This window comes from Garra rufa, chromosome 19, assembly GCF_049309525.1.
Source record: "Garra rufa chromosome 19, GarRuf1.0, whole genome shotgun sequence".
Lineage (NCBI taxonomy): Eukaryota > Metazoa > Chordata > Actinopteri > Cypriniformes > Cyprinidae > Garra > Garra rufa.
In genome coordinates this window covers 25,903,320-25,924,865 of record NC_133379.1, presented here as the reverse complement: position 1 = coordinate 25,924,865, position 21,546 = coordinate 25,903,320, and the positions used below count along the sequence as shown (strand labels likewise).

Genomic DNA, 21,546 nt, shown 5'->3' with positions numbered 1-21,546 from the left:
CTTTATTATAAAAAATATCCCTCAAACACTTGCGTTCTCTATTCTTTTTTTATTCTACTTGTTTTCTTTTATTTATTATACATTTATTACATTTATTTAAAAAAAAAATATCCCTCAAACACTAGCATTCGCTATTCCTTTTCTATTCTATCTGGTTGTTTTCTTTAATAAAAAAGGTCACTTTAGTGTCTCTTGTATCTCTTAGAGATGCACCGTAATGAAAATTTTTGACTGAAACCGAACAAAATGAAACATTGGGCCGAGGGCCGAAGGCCGAATACCAAACATGTTTTTTTTTCACAATTGCATAAATTACTTTTGAATTGCTTTTTACAGTTTTGTCTAACTTTTCAAAGAAAAAAATCAGTTACAACAAATTAAAAACATTTACTTAAAACTGAACATTTTAACATTCTATTGGACATTGTAGCATACCAACAAAGCACAATTTAACTTAAAATTAAAGTTAGTAAAATAATATTCTTAGGCCATTTTAAGACCCCCTTCTTGATTCAGTCATGTATTTTTAATGTACAAATAAATGCAGCCTTCCTGAGCAGAAGAGGCTCTTTTAAAGCATTAGAAAATATTACAGATCCTAATTTGAATACTGTGTGAATGTAATAATACATTTAATAGAGCTGTTGTAATTATTATCATTATTTTTGTCTTTTTTTTATTTTATTTTTACAGAACAACAGTAAAATTACAATACTAACATGTATGAATGTTAAACTACACTGTAAACAAAATCTGTAGAAATTACAGTATTACTGGCAGCTGGTTGCCAGTAACTTACTGTAGATTTTAATTTATGCTATTTACTGGCAACAGTTTGTTCAAAGTTAATTGAACATTAAACATTAACAAGTCTTTATCTTTACAGAATAAAACTAAAATAACAGCCTCATGCAAAGCATTCTGGGAACCAAAATCTGAAGGAAAAAAACAGAAAAAGGTTGATGAAGGTTTCTGGTTCCCAGAATGCTTTGCAGTAGGTTGTTATTTTATAGTTTTATTCTGTAAAGACAAAGACTTGTTAATGTTTAATGTTCATTTAACTTTGAACAAACTGTTGCCAGTAAATAACATAAATTAAAAATCTACAGTAAGTTACTGGCAACCAGCTGCAGAACTACAGCAAATTTTTTACAGTGTAATGGCTCTATATGATTGCGTCACGTCATTGTTCGGTATCGTTTGTTCTGCCTTTTTTTGTGCTATTTTTAGCCAAATAATTTTGTTTACCGAATTGCATCCCTAGTATCTCTATTCTATCTACTATTTATTTATTAAACAAATAATCCTCTATCATTAGCGGTCTCTATGTATTTCTAGTGTATCTTTTAAAAATGTCCCATAGCATTCTTTGTTCATTTTCTAATCAAACTATTTTTTTCATTTTATTATAAAAAATTACCCTCTAAGACTAGAGTTCTCTATTCCCTTTTTATTCTATCTACTTGTTTTTTTTTTAATTTATTTCAAATGACCTTCTAACAGTAGCGTTCTCTATTCTATTTTTTATTTGTTATTAAAAAATAACCCTCTAACACTGGAGTTCTCTGTTCTTTTTCTATTCTATCTACTTGTTTTCTTTTTATTATTTATTAAAAAATGACCCTCTAACAGTAGTGTTCTCTATTGTTTTTCTATTCTATCTACTTGTTTTCCTTTATTTTTATGATAAAATGACCCTCTAACATTAGCGTTCTCTATCATTTTTTATTTTATCTTCTTTCTTTTTTAATAAAAAATTGACCCTGTAACTCTCATATTCTCTATCTACTTGTTTTCTTTTTATTTATCATAAAAATTACCCTCTATCACTAGCATACTATTTCTTTTCTATTCTATTCACTTGTTTTCTTGTATTTTTATGACAAAAAATGCCCTCTAACACTAGCGTTTTCTGTTCTTTTTCTATTCTGTCTACTTGTTTTCTTTTTATTAATTAAAAAAATGACCCTCTAACATTAGCGTTTTCTGTTCTTTTTCTATTCTATCTACTTGTTTTCTTTGTATTTCTCATAAAAATTACTCTCTATCACTAGCATACTATATTCCTTTTCTATTCTATCTACTTGTTTTCTTTTTATTTATTATTAACCCTATTATTATTAAACCTCTAACACTAGAGTTCTCTATTCTTTTTCAATTCTGTCTACTTGTTTTCTTTTTATTCATGAACTTAAAAAAGTTACCCTCTAACACTAGTGTCCTCTATAATTTTTCTTATTCTATCTACTTTTTTTTATTTATCATAAATTACTCTCCATCACTAGCATACTATATTCATTTTCTGTTCAATCAACTTGTTTTCTTTTATTTTTATGAAAAATTACCCTCTAATGGTGCGTTCACACCGGACGCGACTTGCGCGGAAAAAACGCGCTATTCGCGCGTAGTTGAACGCTTGAACATTTGAGTTTACTCGCGCCATTCGCGCGGTAAAATTCGCGTCATTCGCGCGTGACATTTTCTTCACAACAGACGCGAATTCGCGTCAAGGGAGGGGCTTCTGCCACTCGTCAGAAGGAAAGTAGTTGTAAAATAGGTGAATGAGCTCAATTTGCCAGCTTTAGCTTGCTTGTAGTCTCAATATGTATGTATATGTAGGTTAAATTGAGTAAAGAGCGTTTTTTAAAACTAACCAGATTGTCCGACCTCTTCACTCACTTTATTCCTAGCAAGATCCCTTTTATTCCTGTTTCTACAAAAGTCCAAAGATGTATCGTACAGCTCCGAGGAACCACAGACAGCATCGGTGATTTTGTCCGCCATTGTTGTTTCGGATTTCTGCCTCCGTCACTACTAGAGTAAGCTCCTGATTGGTTACCGCGGCGCGGAATTCCGCCGAAGTTCAGATTTTTGAACTCGCGCGTTTCGCGCGATTCGCGCGAATGGCGCGGCAGTCGCTTGAAACGCTCAATGCGCGCCGCGCCATTCGCGCTATTCGCGCGTTTCGCGCCGCCTCATTCGCGCGTTTCGCGCCGCAGGATGGCTATTCGCGTCTTTGCATTGACTTAACATGTAAATCACTCGCGCTTGCCGCTTCATTCGCGTCCGGTGTGAACGCACCTTAACACTTGCGTTCTCTATTCCTTTTCTATTCTATCTACTTGTTTTTTTATTTATTTAAAATTACCCTCTAACTCTTGCGTTCTCTATTCTTTTTTTAATTCTATCTACTTGGTTTTTTTTATTTGTTATTAAAAAATTAACCCTCTAACACTAGAGTTCTCTGTTCTTTTTCAATTATGTCTACTTGTTTTTTGTTTTCATGAAAAATGACCCTCTGACACTAGTGTTCTCTATCATTTTTCTATTTTCTTTTTTAAAACAAAAAAATTGACCCTGTAACACTTGTTGTGACTGTTCTCTATTATTTTTCTTATTCTATCTACTTGTTGTCTTTTTATTTATCATAAAGAACTACCCTCTATCACTGGATACTACATTTCTTTTCACTTCTATCTACTTTTCTTTTTTTTATTATTATTAAAAAATAACCCTCTAACAGTAGCATTCTCTGTTCTAAAACATTTCTATTCTATCTGCTTGTTTCCTTTTTATTTATCATAAAAAAGTACCCTCTAACACTAGCATTCTCTGTTCTTTTTCTATGTATTTGTTTTCTTTTTATTTATTATTTAAATAAACCTTGCTATTTGTACTGCTTTACACTAACCGTGACTTGTCACAACACTTACATATTATTGCTGTTTTGTTGGTTTGATTGCTTCTATTGTCCTCATTTGTAAGTCGCTTTGGATAAAAGAGTCTGCGAAATGAATAAATGTACTATTTTTTTGCATACAACTGCTAAAAGTGTCACAGAAACATTCAGATAATCATTTAACGTTCAAAAAGAAAATGAATAAGGAGGTTTAAAGACTCCTCAGTGTTACGAAACACGTGTGCTGATGAATACGGTGTAGGAAGAGGAAATTAAGCTAATCTCCCAATGTTTATTTTGGCTCCAGAAAGAAAATTGTGCGGCGCAGCAAACAGGATTTGTCCTTCGTTTCCCATCATATCTCAGCAAAAGTGTGTTTGTCAAGGAGCCGTATATAGGCTTACGTGGAGAGCACCTTTACGATGCAACACCACCTACCCGTCCTGTTAAATCCTCTTTCTTTGAGACAGCTAGGCAGGGGTCCAGTCGCCCGGACCACACATGCCAGTTCCCCCTAACCTTTCCTCACTCACAGCCGTGCACCACGCACACAACTCCCTTCACAGCAAGAGACTGAAGTGCACTCTATCACTTTGCCAAGTGCACTTTATCAGTGTGTCGGCCCGGAAATCAAAGGCAGGTCATTTGTCCTCGGGCTGCGCATGTTTGCTTTGAGTTGTTGCTCTCGCACCCACCCACACAAAAAATATACTGAAATTCAAGCAACCTGTGTACTCACGGTTCAGTCAGAGAGGCGATTAGGCCTTGCTTCAGTGGCAGTGTTTGAAGAGGGAGGAAATGATCATTTGTGCACATCCTGAAGGGATAGACTCGTAGAGATACAACAACAGATAAAAACCAGATAAATCCTTCAGTGAATTTTACATGAACCATATGCCGGATTTACATTGTAATACTCAAGGACTTTTCTTTTTAGACTTTTGCTGTTTAGACATTTTTTTTAATTATTATTGTTATTTATTTGGTTTTTCAAGTCCTGATAAATGTCGGAAATGTATATATATTGGGCCCTATGAAATTCCTGTTTTTTTTCCCCCCAAATTCTGTTTTTTTTTTTTTTTTTTTTTTTTAGTTTTAATTTTTCTGGTTTTCTTTTTCCCCCATGTTTTAATTCTTCTAGACTCTGTTTTAATAGTAAAATAAAAATATGAACCAAAAATCATGTCTAAATAATTGAAATGATAAAACTTCACAATTTAACATTTGATTTTCATTGTAATACTCAAGGACTTTTCTTTTTAGATGTTTGCTGTTTAGTCATTTTTTTAAATTATTATTTTTATTTATTTGGTTTTCATTTTTTAAATGAAGTCCTGGAAATGTATATATATTGGGCCCAAATTCAGTTTTTTTTTTTTAAGTTTTAATTTTTCTGGTTTTCGTTTTTCCCGCCTGTTTTAATTTTTCTGGTTTTCTTTTTCCCCCCATGTTTTAATTTTTCTAGACTCTGTTTTAATAGTAAAATAAAAATGTATATATATTGGGCCCTATGAAATCCCTATTTTTTTCCCCAAATTATTTTTTCTTTAATTTCTTTATTTTTATTATTTTTATTTTTATTTTTTCTGTTTTTTTTGTTTTTCCCCCATGTTTTAATTTTTCTAGACTCTGTTTTAATAGTAAAATAAAAATGTATATATATTGGGCCCTATGAAATCCCTATTTTTTTCACAAATTCTTTTTTCTTTAATATATTGGGCCCTATGAAATCCCTATTTTTTCCTAAATTCAGTTTTTTTTTTTAAAGTTTTAATTTTTCTGGTTTTCGTTTTTTCCCCCCATGTTTTATTTTTTTCTAGACTCTATTTTAATAGTACAATTAAAAAAATTTGAACCAAAAAGCATGTCTAAATAATTGAAACAAAACGTAACAATTTAACATTGATTTTCATTGTAATACTCAAGTACTTTTCTTTTTAGACTTTTGCGGTATAGTCATTTTTTTAAATTATTATTTTTATTTATTTAGTTTTTCAGTTTTTGAATGAAGTCCTTACCAAGGCTGCATTTATTTGATAAAAATGCAGTAACATTGTGAAATATATTACTGAAAAGTATTATTTTTTTCTAATACAGGGCTCGAAATTGCGACCATTTAAATGAACCTGTGCGACCTCAAATTATATTTGGAAGCATTTGTGCGAGTGAGAGAAATGAGTGTGGTGCTACTCGATTTCAAAACTGTCGCTATCCTAACTACTGCAGTGCACAGACTGCTGTGAGCTGATACAGTGACGATGTCTCCAACATTACATAACTATTTAAGTTAATCTTCACATTATTACCTTAAATGCAGATTTGAGATATTAGCCGGCAGGGCTCGTAAAATCGGTAGTCTGACGTCCCTGGGCTCTTGTGTTTCCAGTCGGGCTACCAGAATGTTTCACAGGACTGTCAGACGTACTATCGTGAAGTAGAGGACTTCTGCAGGTCCTTAAAACTCCTCAATTTATTTGTATCAAATGCAAGGCCATAAAAAGTTATAAACATGTAAAATGGTATAAGAAACGTCTTGATTAACGTATAAGTTTAAGAGACAGAAAGTCGATCGCGATAGGTTTGGATAAATCTTCAAAAAGGCAATGATGTCATTGAATAAATATGCAAGCTGTACGTTTCTAAGTCAAAAAGCAGCACGGATGTCTTTATATGAATGTATCTGAAGGGAACCGACTGTCCTCAGAAACGTGTGGTTTGCATTGTCAATTCATGTCTGAGAACAGCGTTAGTGCTGATTTGTGTACAGCTGTTACTATGGAAACTGTATTATTTCAGCGCTATTAAAGCGCCCCCTCGTGACAAACATTAATTTTTATTTTGTAATACATTTTTTCAACTTTTAATGGTCAAATTAGTGCAATTATCGATCCATGTGTAAATGTGAAAGAATTTAATGTGCCTTTTAAAAATCTAAACAGTTAAGTAATACTAATGTTATATATCTTATATAAATATAAGAAATTATATGCTTGATTTATCCCTTATAATGGTATAAAGGTTGAAATGCCATTGTATTAGATATTTGTTTTTGTGTCTGTATCTGAATTACAAATCATGTAATTTTATGGCTTAATATTCTACCGTACGTTGTCCAACCCCAGCTCTTAAAAAAAGGGTCATGAATTGCCTTAAATCGATATTTTAAAATGCTGCAGCGACACTAAATGGTGAAATAAAATTCCTTCCTTGATATTTGTTTATATTTGTGTATTGAAAACATTTTTGATTGACATTTAGACTCCTATCTGATTTTCTATATTAAAAAAAAAAAAATCTTTTTTAATTTGGGCTAGTAAATTAATTTTGGGGCTATCAAAATCTGTAAATCAGAATCGGCCATTAAGAATTAAGATCGGCGCATAACTAAAAAGAAATTGGGTGCTCCTAAATTTTTGGGGATGCTCCTAACTTTTTAAAGTTGGGAGCACCAGTGCTACCAAGTAAAAAAGTTAATTTCGAGCCCTGTAATATATTTTAAAATATCATTTATTCCTGCTAAATTTTCAATAGCCATTACTCTAGTCTTCAGTGTCACATGATGCTTCAGAAATCATTCTAATATGCTGATTTGGACTTCAAGAAACATTTCTTCTTTTTATCAATGTTGAAAACATCTGTCCTTTTTAATATTTTATCAGGATTCTTTGAGTAGAAAGTTTAAAGGAACAGCACTTTTTTAAAAACAGTTTTTTGTGACAGTGTAAAAGTCTTCACTGACTCAATTTAATATATCTTTATTGAATAAAAGAATGAATTAAAAACTAATTATAATAAAAGGTAAAATTAAAAAAGCATGTCTACTGTGTTGCTATACAGGCATAGCAATCAATATTATTTGCCTGCTGGGTTTTGATTAGATTCAGAAGAACATATTGAAAGAGCTAAAGGAAAATGTGAGGTTAATTTAAAAATGGCTTCTATTATTATATACTTGTATGTCTTTGGGAACTCTGGGACCCCAAACAAAAATATTAAGTCATTGTCAAAATGAGTGTTCAGTGTTTAAAGTGCAGCTTCCTCTAGTATTATGAGGTTTCTCTCAGCTCTGTATATCCTCAATATTAAAATCCTTCATATTTGGTTTAGAGTCTGAGTCAGGGTTGTTTTATGAAAGTGAGGGTTTGATACACAGCACATTATTTCCTGCTCTGTATTTTTATTTATGTCCTGATAAATGTTGGAAATGTATATATATTAGGGCTAGAGCCCGACCGATAAAGGATTTTGAAGGCAGATACCGATACAAATATTTGTTGGTTTTAAAATCCGATATTCCGATATATTGGCCGATATTTTTTATTTATTTCAGAAACGCGCAACAAAACATTAACAGATTTCAAATTTTAAATTTGTAGTTATTTATGAGTTTTAACTAACATAATATGATAATGCATTTTAAAAAGAAACTTGTTTCTTTTATTGTCACAACAGAACAGAGGAACATCAAAATATATTAAAGTTCTGATAAATAAAATGTATAAAAATAAGCTACCTTATAATTACAATGTCAGCTTGCTTATCCCTTTACCTGCACTTTTCAAATTCTTTCCACCAAGCTACATCAAACCATTTTCAATCATCAGTTGCTGCCTGCCTTCTAAAACCTACTATTTAGCGATCTAAATCCATTATGTGACTCGTTAATGCCGCGGCTGAACAACAGTCTGCAACGCACACTTGGCGTCATTGGATTTCACACACGTGTAAAAGAAAAGCAAACTTTTATGCACAAGCTTGATACTAAATCTGTTTATGCTGGTGCTCATATGTGCATAAACACTCACAGGACATTCATTTTGAAAACTATGCAAATATTTTGAAATTTCACGCAAAAATACTATGGATCAGAACCCCGAAATCCCGCGTTATACACGAGTGTTGCCAACAGGGACGGTGTAGAGTGCCCTCTGGTGGACAAACTATACAAACGCCAACACTCATGACATGGTTAAAGGGTGTTTCGTCCATTTTTATTTTATTTTTTAAATATTCATTTATCGGCCATTATAAATGCCGATACCGAATAGTTTGGAAAATGCCTAATATCGGCCCGCCGATATATCGGTCGGGCTCTAAATAGGGCTGTCAAAATTACGCATTAATTACGCGTTAACGCAAATTCATTTTAACGGCACTGATTTTATTAACGCGCGATTAATGCAGCACGCATTTTCTGTTTGACCCATTACCTAGCCCATAGTTAAAGAAATGGATACACAGTGTTGCCAACCTAGCGAAAAGTGTCTAGCAATAATACATAAACACATAATTGGACTAACCTAATATAGTTTCTGAGGCTCTCCGGTTTTGCCGAACGAGCGCGAGGTCTCCCAATGCGCACGCACCTCCCTCTCTTCATATCTGCGTCTGCTCTGTTCAGCGAGCGGCAGAGGAGCAACGCTTTCAGTTAAACCAGATGCTATGTTGCTTCCAGTGCTTGAAGTGGGCCGGTACACAGGCACGTCTGTATTTTATCCTTTTGCGTACTTGCACTCTTTCATGCGTACTGGCACTTCTGCCATATTGAATGAATGCAAGCGGAGTCGGTCTGCGTTAGGATTGGTGCTGTGGGGTTGATGCGTAAAGCCACATACGAGTATGCAAGCGAAAATGGCGTATTATATGCACGTCAAAGTTAATTTCAGCTTATTAATAGCACGCCAAATAGAAACAGAAAATCGTGCTACTAGTATGTATTTTCATGAGACCGGGCTCTCGAATCAGTACATTATAACGTAAACAATACCTTAAAAAAAATAAAAGAAGCAGGTTTTTGCGATCACATAACTTTAAACGGGTAAACTCCTAAAAAGTCCAAGGATCGTGAAAGCATTCAAACAGGAAGTTAAAAACAACCATAATAATGCAGGGAATAGTGACTTATGTCCAGATGCCGGTAAATGATTCTTTTCAGCGATTGAATCGTGATCATAATTCAGGATTTTTTTCAGTCATTATTTCATATTTCTTTGGTTGTCTGATAACAGAAACACTAAAATATAACAATGGAAACAGTTTTGTTGAGAACTTGGCTGCATCAAATGACAGTATGTGGGCACCGAGAGGCAAACAAATGTAGTAATAAATGTACATTTTGCATGTTCAGAAGAAGTGAGCTGCCCTGTTCTGCAAATAATATAAACAGACTTGTGTAAGTAAATTGCTCAGTGCAAAGAAAGAGAAGTAATGGGAACCTGGTATTTCTATGTTCTTTTTTTTCTCTCCATGTGTTGAATAGACATGAACAAGTTATTTGAAAAACATCTATGACCTTTGAAACACGTCTAGTGTTCATGCTCTATGTCGAGTATGGTTTCACTAATAATAAACACATTTGCTTAAAGCATCCATATTTGTCCATGCCAATGTTGATTAGAGTATTAGTTGATATAAAGTATTAATTTAAGGTACATTTAGAACAGATAAAAATATCCGATTAATTTCGAGTTAACTCATGACAACCATGCGATTAATCGCGATAAAAAAAAAATTTTAATCGATTGACAGCCCTAATTTTATATATATATATAGGGCCCTATAAAATCCCTATTTTTTCCAAATTCTGTTTTTTTTTTTTTTTTTTTTTTTCAAAATTTGTTGTAATTTTTCTGGATTTAATTTTTTTCCATGTTTTAATTTTTCTCTGACTCAGTTTTAATAGTAAAATAAAAAAATATGAATCAAAAAGCATGTCTAATTAATTGAAATCATAAAACATACACAATTTTTACACCAATTTAATAAGTTTAACAAAAAATAATATTTTTAAGGCCCTATGATTTTTTTTTCTGAAATTAATTTTTATTTGTACCAAATTATGTGTTTTCCATTCATTTTCTGGATTTTCTGGAATTGAATGCTTTCATTAAACTGTAATAATTGATTTTATAACTATATTATTATTGCTTTTTTTTAAATACTGATGTGTATTTAGTTTTTCTGATAAAATAATAATATATATATAGTAATATATTTCTGTTACAGTTTCTTCAAGTTAAACCAAACTTTTATTTTAGCGTGTTGCCGTGAAGTCCTTTAAGTTTCTCTTTGTATATGATATGATGATAGTTTTTCTCAAAAGAAACTTAGAAGTGACTCTAGAGAATATGTTTATATGTTCACATACTCATATATTGAGGCGGCAGAGTTTGAAAACACAAGTCCATGTCGCATTTAGAATGGACTAGTGAATATTTTTGAACAGTTAGTAACTTCCTAGCAACAACTTTGAACACTTTAGCAGGACACCTGAATGAGAAAGTCAGTCCAACTCCCATGTTATGCTAGTGAGTTTTGCATTACATGTACTTCAGATAATGTATAAATCTGGACCGTTTTATTATTGTGAAGGTTTTCTATTTAGCATTTGGGTAAACATGCATCCTTTTCATGCAGAGAGAGCATCTGACATCTGACTGCAACAGTACGACTAGACTAATAGTCTCTCTGATGCTGTTATGAAAGATTGCTAAACTTGGCAGGCAGCTCGTTAATAGTCTCCGAAGTCGTCATATTTTCTGCCTCACCATCTGTGGTGTTTTCTTCTCTTTCTCTCTCTCTCTCTCTTTTTTCTTAAAGCTCTCCTTCCTGTCAATAATGTCACTTAGCGTTCTGGAGGTGATTTGTCCTGGGGACATTCAGTGGTTTAATACTGACTAAGCAAGAAAAACTCTCAGAATACCAGACCAGGACGTGACAAGATTTCACTCCTGGTTTATTTTGCCGTCAACAAGAGTCGCAGTTTTCATCTCTCATGGCGTGCTTTAGATTGTAACACGCAGTGAAATGTATGATATCCATTAAACACGCTCTGTAACTCAGGTCGTTTAGTCTATCTCTCATGGTTTTTACGCCAATCAACAGTCAGACACAAAAAGGTCTTTAGAACGGTTTATATAGAGTGGGGCCAAAGTTATTAGAACACTACTAATTTCTCCAGCTAAAAAAATGTTTTTAAGTCTATCTATATTTCTATATTTTGCTGTAGGAAATATCAGTTTACATTTCCAAACATTAATTTTGCCATTAATTGTAATAATCCAGTGAGATTTTTGTTTGCACAAGGAGTCAGTGCTCCACACAGAGATCTGAGATCTAGAAAGACATGAAGAAACAGAACAGACTGTGACAGACTAAATCCAGAAGAACTTATACAGCGTCTTTAAGATGCTTCAAGAGACCTACCTGCAAAGCTACCTGAAAAACTATGCGCACTATCTGTACCTAGGGCAAAAGTTGCTTTAAACATAAGGGATGGTCACACCAAATGTTGATTTAATTTAGTGAATAGAAGTTAACTGACAATGAAAATCTGTTTATGCGTCTCAGTTTGTTCTGTTTCTTTATGTCATTCCGGACAGACTGGATGATGATGAGATCAGATCTCTGTGTGGAGCACTGGCTGTTGTCAGATTCCTTGTCAGATTATTACAATTAATGGAAAATGAATGTTTGGAAAGTAAACTGATATTTCCTACTGACACGCTACAGCAAAAGATAGAAATAACTGATTTAAAACAATTTATAGCTGGTGAAAATATTTTGGCCACCACTGTATATGCATGCAGAGTCAAGAATGATCACAATCCAAGCACCAAATGCATTAAAAATGTTACTTTCTTGATTAAATAAAACAGTTGCTTGCTAGTAATCAATACTTTTATTAGAAAATGCAACATTGCATGGTCTAAGTCATGCTATTAAAATGGTAATGTGCTCCTCTCTGATTTAAGTTAACATTAGTTAATGCATTAGATATTGTGAACTAACAGTAAGCCAGCGGCGTGCAGTGGTGTTCTAAAATGAAGAGGCAAAGTCCTCAAAGTTAAATAGTTTTCACTATTTTTGAATTTCATTAAATGGCATCAAAGCTTAGTAAATACTGCTCACAGACACAGAGATGTACTTTAAATTTCACCAAGCTGATTACTCACTAAAAACTCCCACAGATTGTTTTTATGCTATTTTAAATCTTGTTTTGACAAAGTGGTTATGTCAAAGTGTGACTTGTTTACCTACTTTTTTAGTTAGTCGTCCCATTATCACCATTATGTTGTTCATTTAGACTGATTTGCGAACACAGATCACGCAGGAACACACTAGGTGGGATTTATCACATGGACCAATCGCAGCCAACATAACATTGGATAAGCCAAGTCATATCCAATCATAATGCAATGGAGGCATTGCCTCGTTTCACACACTCTAATGTTATATTTTGTAATACTGGCATATTTTGTGTGCTACAAGTTTTTTTTCTAGGGCTACCACTAACGATTATGTTGGTAATTGAGTAGTCTGGCGATTATTTTGACGATTAATCGAGTAATCGACTAATTATAATTCATTTGTTTGAGGTGATAAAAATAGATCTAAGCAAACAATAGTCTTTAAAATTACTTAAAACACATATATAATAGCAGTGAAGCAACAATTATTTCAGATAAAGTATCAAAAGCAAGTAATCATAAGGTTTTATTAATCAAAACTTAAAATACATGATGTATTATAAACATAAAGCTAATGTACATTATGCATTATAACAAATGACTTTTGACGATTGTTTTTACACTTTACTGCACAATCTAATCTTTGTTTAAAACTGACTAAACAATGTTTAATTCAAATGTCCACTTTATCTTTAATATTTGGCTATTTCTTTATTAAATGCTACTGCAGCCACCGTAATTTCTTGAATATGTGGACATCAAAGCGTATAAAGGGTTTAAACTTTTATTTTGAAACCACGATTAACTGTTAGCATATGAAGGAAGGTATTGATATGTTTGCATAGGTTTATAAATGATTTACCCTACAAATCTGATGAAATGGCACAAGCTGCAATCCCAGATTAACATTATAATAAACCCAAACTCACAACAATATGCAGATGGAGTTTGATGTGCTCTACGCATGTAAATGAAATTTGTGTGAATTCTCGTGCGTGCAGTATTTTGCCTGTTACTCAACACAGATTTGTCCAAATTGAGTACTTTAATTGAATCAAGGAATCACAACAGCCTTATTTTTTTTCTCATCCAATATTTTGAGGAGGCACTGCCTCACCTGCTTGCTCTAAAAAAAAAAAAAAAGCCCCTGATTAGTATGTTGAAATTAACATTTAACATAATTAAAAATACTGTAAATGTGTTGCTAATGTGGAAACTTGATAAACAATCCAGTTGTCCTGTGGACAAAAATATGTATATTTTTATAAAAACTATGCAAAATACAAATTCCCGGGCCTACTGTCGGCAAAAACGTATTTTTAGACCCTATGTGTGTTTTTGTGTTTTGTGCGCCGTACTCCATTTGGATCTCTCAGTTGGGGGTCGTCAGGCTCAAAGGTTGGCCGTCCTATCGGTGAAAACATGCAACCGATGGCCTGACGAGCACGCAGGGATGTAATGAGTCTTCCAGACACGCTGTTTTCTGCTTTATTACCATCCTTCCCCGCTTGTGATTCATAGCCTTTTGTTTGCGCCTGGCACAAAACGGCAAGCAAGCCTTGTTTGCAGCATTTTGTTTTAGCCATTTTGATGTTTAAACACCCCCTGCATGCAGCCCATATGTCATGATATCCACCTCTCCACAACATTTCCACATGCCTTTCCACTGCTTTTTCCGCTCCCTCCCTCATTCGCCCTGTCTTTTTGCATCCTCCCCCCTTATTCCTCACTTCTCTTGTCTCCACAAGCCTCGGTAGAGAGAGCGAGTGAGAGCACATGTGGGGGTGGGGAGGAATCACAGCTGAATTAGTTGAGTCTCTCTGATTGGCTGGGAGGCCGGGTATTGTGGGTAAGGGGGGTGGGAGAGAGAGAGCGGGGCGGGCGGCATTTGTTTATTACATATTTCCCCCCCTTTGCCTTATCTCGTGTTATCACAGCAACGGCTCCTCCTATACAAACATAAAATAGACAGTAGAAGGGAAGTATTGGGCTCACTGTATACAAGGGGAGGGCTGTATGTGTGTGTTTGTATATATGTGTGTGTGCTTTCTGTCTGCCTGAGAAAGAGAGCCATTTAATTTGTGGAGTGAACAGGGATATGCGTCAGTTCGTCCGTCGTATCCAAGACACTGCCGATGCCGCGTCCACAATCTGCTCAACGTCACGGTTTCATCAGGCGAGCGGGGTTGGTGCTCGGCGACACCACCACCAGAAGAGAGAGCCAGGCAGAGAACGAGAGAAAAGCGAGGCAGCGTTGGTGCACTGATGCCTGTGCGCGCGTGTGTTTAAGCGTGTCTGCCGGCGGTCCGCTGCTCCTTAGTTACTCTGGCTTCTTGCTGCTGCTGTACGTCCTTCATCCTGTCTGCCTCTGACACCATGATTTTTTGTAATCACTTAGGCGAATACAAGAAGGACGAACTCCTGGAAGCTGCGAGGTGAGTACAAGCCTTCTCAACCTTTCCTCATCTCATTTCCCACTCTCCCATGATTCCGTTCTCTTCCTCCCTCCCTCGTACTGTTTCCATAGTCACTGTTTTTCTTTTGTCTGTGCACATGGATGTAAATTAAGGCTTGTGTTGGAGCAGGTGCCATCAGGGCCGGGGATTTCTGACTCAGTAGATGCGCTCTCATATGTACATGTGATGGCCTGGAGGAGCCTGAGACTTTCCGTTTAGCAGCATGCCATAGGCAGAATGCTTTTTTCTATGTGATGAATTTGGTTTTAATGATTTGAAACCAGAGAAAGAGGATGCGAAAGAGACACAGACCTTCACATCCTACCTGTTGTCCAAGGAAACTCCTTGCCCTGATTGTCACCATGAGATGCATTGCCACGTTGAAACAAAACGCCTCTGGAAACATCTGACATGTCTGCGATCCCAGCAGTCACTGAGAAAAGATGTTCCTTTTCATACTCTGGTCTACATCTCCATTGGCTTTGCCCCCCTTTTTTATACCCCTGCCTTCAGGCACAGCCCGCAGCATGGATACAAATCAGGACTCTTGTTGTTTTAATGATCAAGAGAGAAAGGAACTACAAAGGCCTTGTAATTCTCTCCACCGTTAGGAAGAAAGATCATTAGGAACACATATGATCACAGGAGGCTTCGTTGTTATGGAATTAAGTTGATCTCGGTCCCCACCTCCCGAAGACGGCACGAGGAACCCTATGAATTGAGAATTGTTTGTAGAGACTTGCGGAATGGAAGATGGACAAAGCCGATAGACACACAAACAATTCACAAGAAAGTCGAGTTTGACTTATGGCCTGCGCTCCTCTTAGTGGTAATCTCCCGAAGACCAGGATGCATCTGCAAACGCATCAAGAAGATTGATGACACCCTCCCATTTCTCAGCCTCTCTTCCCAGTTGTAATCTCCCAGCCAGTCCTATTTTTCCATGTCGGTGGCAGAGTGTGCATTTAAATGAAGGATCTTGTGTTGTTTACTGAAGCTGGTTATCTGTAGTTACTGGCAGGAGGAGACCAGAGCGACTGGGGATGAACAAACCTTACTGTTTTGGCAAGGCTTGACCTGAGGAAAGCTCCTCTATGACAGCAAAGAGTCTGCTTACAAGAACCTGACAGTTTCCAAAAATGGGAAACTTGATGTTGACACATTCCACTACATTGTTCTGCAGCTAATACTGGGGCTTTTGCACCGCAAAGTTCGAGGAACTAGCCAGCATGGTGGTTCCTAGAGAATCAGACTGCTTTCCTGGTTGCATTCGCACCGGCAGCAGGAACTCTAAAAAGGCCAACAGCGACGTCTTTATTGCCGGCATTTACAAACGTCACCAACCAGTGGATCGAGGATGCTGTGATCAGAGCTGTTTTTGTTGTGTCTGGGTTTCGTGATAACAGAGATGTAATGTAAACAAAAATTTACGTGATTGAGAGAGCATTAAAATCTGACTAAATATCCTATGACAGCTTGCAGTGTTAGATGAAAAGAACACAACTCTGCAGACAGCAGGTTGCTAAAGGGGCTTTTGCACAGGTGGAACCTTTTCATAGTTCCTAGAACTATTGGTGGAAGTTCACGCATTTTGGCGTGTTCGCACCACTTGGCATCTTAATATCTAAACATATTTAATTCTAAGAATTATGTTTTGGAAGAACCTAATTAGCTCCTACTTCAGAGTTAGGTCTAAAACAGTTGTATATGAACCACCAGGGCATAATTGTGCACTGATTGGACAAACGCATATGAAACACAGGCTACCCGCCTTTTTTTTTTTTTAAAGAACATGGAAAACAGCGATAAGGGCATTTAGCTAACTGTTGTCTGCAGTGTTTTGTTCTTTTCTCAGCCTTAATATTCTTAAACACTGGAATTTGTTGTGGTAGATTTGGTCATATTTTCATGCTTTTTCAGTCACGTAAATTGTGTTAACATTCCATCTCTGTTATCACGAAACCCACGACACAGCTGGAAAATGAATGCAACCAGGAAAATGGCCTGAGGGAGAACTAGGTTCTCTAGACACCAGAATGCTGGCTAGTTTTTAGAACTACGTGGTGCAAAAGCACCTAATAAGTTCCTAGTTCCTGTGGTGCGAACACGCCAAAAAGCGTGAACTTCTGCCAATAGTTCTAGGAACTTTGAAAAGGTTCCTCCTTGTGTAGTTCTAGGAACTAGCCAGCATGGTGGTTCCTAAAGAACCAGGCTGTTTTCCTGGTAACATTCGCACCAGCAGCAGGAATTCTCAAGCGGCCGACAGCGACCTCTTTATTCGTGGCATTTACAAACACCAAAAACCGGTGAATGGAGGACGCCATGATCAGAGCTGTTTTTGTTGAGTTCCGTTTATATTTCATCTCCGTTATCATGAAAGTCACGACGCGCAACAAAAAACAGCTTCGATCACAGTGTCCTCCATTCACTGGTTGTTGACGTTTGTAAATGCAGTGAATAAAGGTTCTTCAGAGCTCCTGCTACCTGTGTGAATGCAACCAGGAAAAGACCCAAGGGGGAAATTGGTTCTCTAGGAACCACCTTGCTGGCTAGTTCCTGGAACTGAGTTCTTAGAACTATGCAGTGCGAAAGACCCTACAGAACTGTTTTAGACCCTACTCTGAAGTAGGAGCTAATTTAGTTCCCCCAAACGGAGATCCTAGAACTAAATACCATTCCTAGTTCCCGCGGTGCGAACACGTCAAATGTTCTAGGAACTATGAAAGGTTCCTCTGGTGTGATAGCCCCTTATGTCTCTTTGCCATTGTTCACCTTTTGATTAGAGTGGCATCAGGCCCATCTCTGATCCCAGATGGCGTGAGGTATTGGCCGTAGCCTTGGCAGGCCTGGTAAATCCAACACTGTCATACTTGGTCACGCTCGGGTTGTTGGCGAGAAGTAAAGGAGTTGCTGGCAGGTGCTGATGAGTCAACCCTTTGGAGCTCCAGGCCACGGCTCACTCCAATTACAGCGGAAACTTTATACAGGGTATCCGCAAGTACCACTCCTAGGCATGTGATAAATTTATATTGAAGGTACACTTTATGTTCCGTGAAGTAAACCACCGATAGATGCTGCTCATCTTATGCACTCCTCCTCTTTTTGACTATGAGTTTTATTCCCCTGTCCGTCCTTTTACCCTTCACTCCTCATCTTCTCTGTGAAATTCACTGTGTTAGCTTGTTCTTGTTTTACTGTTCCCTCTTGTTCTTTAAAAACTGCTGCTTTGCTTCAGGAGCGGAAATGAAGAGAAGCTCATGGCCCTGCTCACGCCGTTAAACGTCAACTGCCATGCCAGCGACGGTCGTAAGGTAAGAACATTCACCGTACCATAAACGTTTGACCACTCTTGGTGAAAACTCCATAGAGCTGTTAATATTCTCAATCTGACAGACCTCCAAAACGGAGTCAAGGTAGATAGCATATTTAACTGAATTATTTAGTAAGCATCTCTCAGCAGAGATAATGACCCTAGTCTCATTCAACTTCTGTCCAGGGTTGTAATAGAGTTGTTTTTTTATTTTCAATTTGTTTTTCTTCGCCAATGTTTTCTAGTTTGTTTATTTTAGGCTTATTTTATCTAGTCTAATGCCATTTTCATATTTAATATAAAGGATTTATAGTATAACTGTTCTGTGGTCAGTTTTACCCCTTATGAAAATGTGTTCAAGTTTAAATTTAGTTTTTCCCCCGCTGTATTAGGTTATATTTTTATTTCTGTTAGCAAGAGCATCATATTTAGTTTTTGTCACACTCACATATTGCTTTTGTCCTGTTTGGATTTTATCATTCCAAACAAAACAGAGTTGATTCAAGTCAGCTACTGAGACATTGCCTTCATTTGCATATTTAATTAAATATGGTGTCTACCAGGCTTCATTGTGAGAAATGCGGCATTGTTCACTTCCCCTTGCATTAGCTTATTTGCAGCTGAAAATAAGTTTAATATATGTAATCATCATTAAATTACAAGTAAAAGCGAATGCGCAGGGTTGGGTTCAAAGCTAAAGCTGAGGAGCATCACTCTGAATTGTTATTTAATTGGTTCGTATTTAATCAAGTACATCACTCAAGTAATTTATGTGGAACTGGCGTTTAATTAGACTAGTTTTTGCTGTCGCTGTTGCGCATGAAATTCAGGGCTCAACATTTCACTTATCGGAGAGTTTTAGGTTCAGAGAAATATTGCTTGCATTTGGTTTAAAGATTAAAGCAAACCCTCAGGTTTTCATGAATATATACTGCGGTTTACTTGCAGCAGGAGCTTACACTTGATTGTGTTTAACATGAGCTTTAAATGGGGTTTTCTTTTTCTTTCAGATCATATATATCTATTTTAAACTAAACTTGTTTGAGTTTTGTCAGCAGCACATGTTAGACTGCGTACAACGAGTTCTCCATCAATATTTGTCACTGAGGACAAGATAGGAGCAGTGAAATGGTTGCAGAAGTGTCCTAATCTCTCAGTGAGATCAAGGGCTTGATTTAGAGGAATTACTCTCTGCCGCTTCTGCATGTAGTCCTCATGCATATTTATCGAATATTGACTGATTTCCCAAGTGTGCTACCCAAAATGTTTTTTTTATTTTCCTCTCTGCTTTGGTAAACATTTTGAGAAGAGTCTGTCTGCAGACATGCACTCTCAGCTCATATGCACTGTCTGTGACATTACTGAAAAGTGTTTAACAAAGATTGGTGCTTTATTGCATAATTATTTTCATAATTCAGCTATTTGCTTTTAATTTTGAATATGGCAGTAATTTTAGATTGCAAATGCAGCATGTATAAGCACTCCGAAGGATGCTGTGATGATTTGCCAGTTGTTGTTTTTTTTTTTCTCAGTGCTTGTTGGGATTAACAAATCACTGTCACTTGTGATTACAAGCTAAGGCATTTTATTAAATCATTTTAAAGAAATTGCAGGATGGATTTCTTTTTGTGTGTCAGGTACCAATCCTCTAATTTCATAGATATGTTTAATACTTTATACCTTATGAATGTCTGCAGATTTGTATGCAACTTAACATAGGATTTGGCTCGGAATGACTAACTGCAGTTACTAGGACTGGGTAAAAATATCAATTTCTCGATTTTATGAAACAATATTGATTCTTAAAGGGGTCATCAGATGCCCATTTCCCACAAGTTCATATGATTCTTTAGGGTCTTAATGGAAAGTCTCTAATATGCTTTGATTAAAAAAATTCTCAATAGTAGTGTAAAAAAACACCCTTTTACCTTGTCAAAATCAGCTCTGCAAAATTTCAGCTCATTTTAAGACATGGCCCCTTTAAATGCCACAAACTCTGCTCGCCCCGCCCCTCTCTGGGATTATTTTTTACTTTAGCCGCATTTAGCTGCATTTAGCCGCGTTTATCGGCGAAATTTGCCAACAAGCACATTATTAAGAAAGGCCATTTGCAAAGATGCATAAAAAACCCCTTATACTCACTTCTGCTGTGGGTGAAGCTGCATCAGGAACGATTCGCACGAAGATAGATGCTTATGTAGATCGGGATTGGCGCTTTCCATTTAAAAACGAAAGTAACGTTAAACCTCTGCATCTTCAGCGACTAGGGTTGGGCATCGAGAACCGGTTCCAACTTGGAACCGTTTAAAAAATAACGATGCCATTGGAATCGTTTATAAAACTTGTTTTCGATTCCGATCATCAGTTCCAAACACGCAAGTTTTGGTTTCCATTGTGGCCACCGTATTTCTGGAAATGCTTGCCGCGCGCTTGTTCAGTTGCAGCTATGGAGCACGGTAAGCGGCGCTCAAAAGTGTGGCTTTATTTCACACTAAGGGTGTACTCACACTAGGCAGTTTGAACCGTGCCCAAGTGCGTTTGACCACCAAAGCGCGGTTCGTTTGACTAGTGTGAGTGCTCGTTTAGCCGGCCCTGGTCCGCTTGGAAGAGGTGGGACGGTAAAGTTGGACTCGGGCGCGGTTAACATGCAGTGTGAGCGCTAACCGTGCTGGAGCACAGAACGTTGCACGTCACGTGTCGCGTTTTTGCGAGGTAATCAGCGTTTTTATAGTCCATAATCAAAGCTGCAAAGTCCTTTCTGCACTTCAGCTGGTACCTTGCAAACCTCCTCATACAAGCAGCACGATTGCGCAAAAAATTTCATGCCACAAATGCGATAGACATGTTTAACGATAGGCTGTGGACAACCGCGGAACAAACGACTCAAAATTACTATCCACAAAGTAAAAGAGCGATGGACTAAATTGCGTTCAGCGAGAGCGCGCTCAACACATGTGACAAAATGATATCTTGCAAGGGAGGATGCACTACGAATATAACGAAACACCTACGCCTGCATGATGTACAAATTAAGGGGTGTAGCCTGTTTGACGTGCTGCGCAGGTCCACTGTCTCGTCATGCACAGAGAGTCCAGACCAGGGTGCAAGTTCTAGTTCTGCATATATAAATCT

General features: G+C 36.6%; 1 protein-coding gene across 1 annotated transcript in view; it reads left to right on the top strand.

Moving 5' to 3' along the window:
• tnksa (tankyrase, TRF1-interacting ankyrin-related ADP-ribose polymerase a) overlaps nucleotides 1–21,546 on the top strand; it is a 154,521-nt gene that overhangs the window by 59,167 nt on the left and 73,808 nt on the right. Inside the window, exons 4-5 of the mRNA XM_073824012.1 lie at nucleotides 15,047–15,083; nucleotides 18,340–18,415. Coding sequence (XP_073680113.1) covers nucleotides 15,047–15,083; nucleotides 18,340–18,415 — 113 coding nt within the window. The remainder of the gene's footprint in view (nucleotides 1–15,046; nucleotides 15,084–18,339; nucleotides 18,416–21,546) is intronic.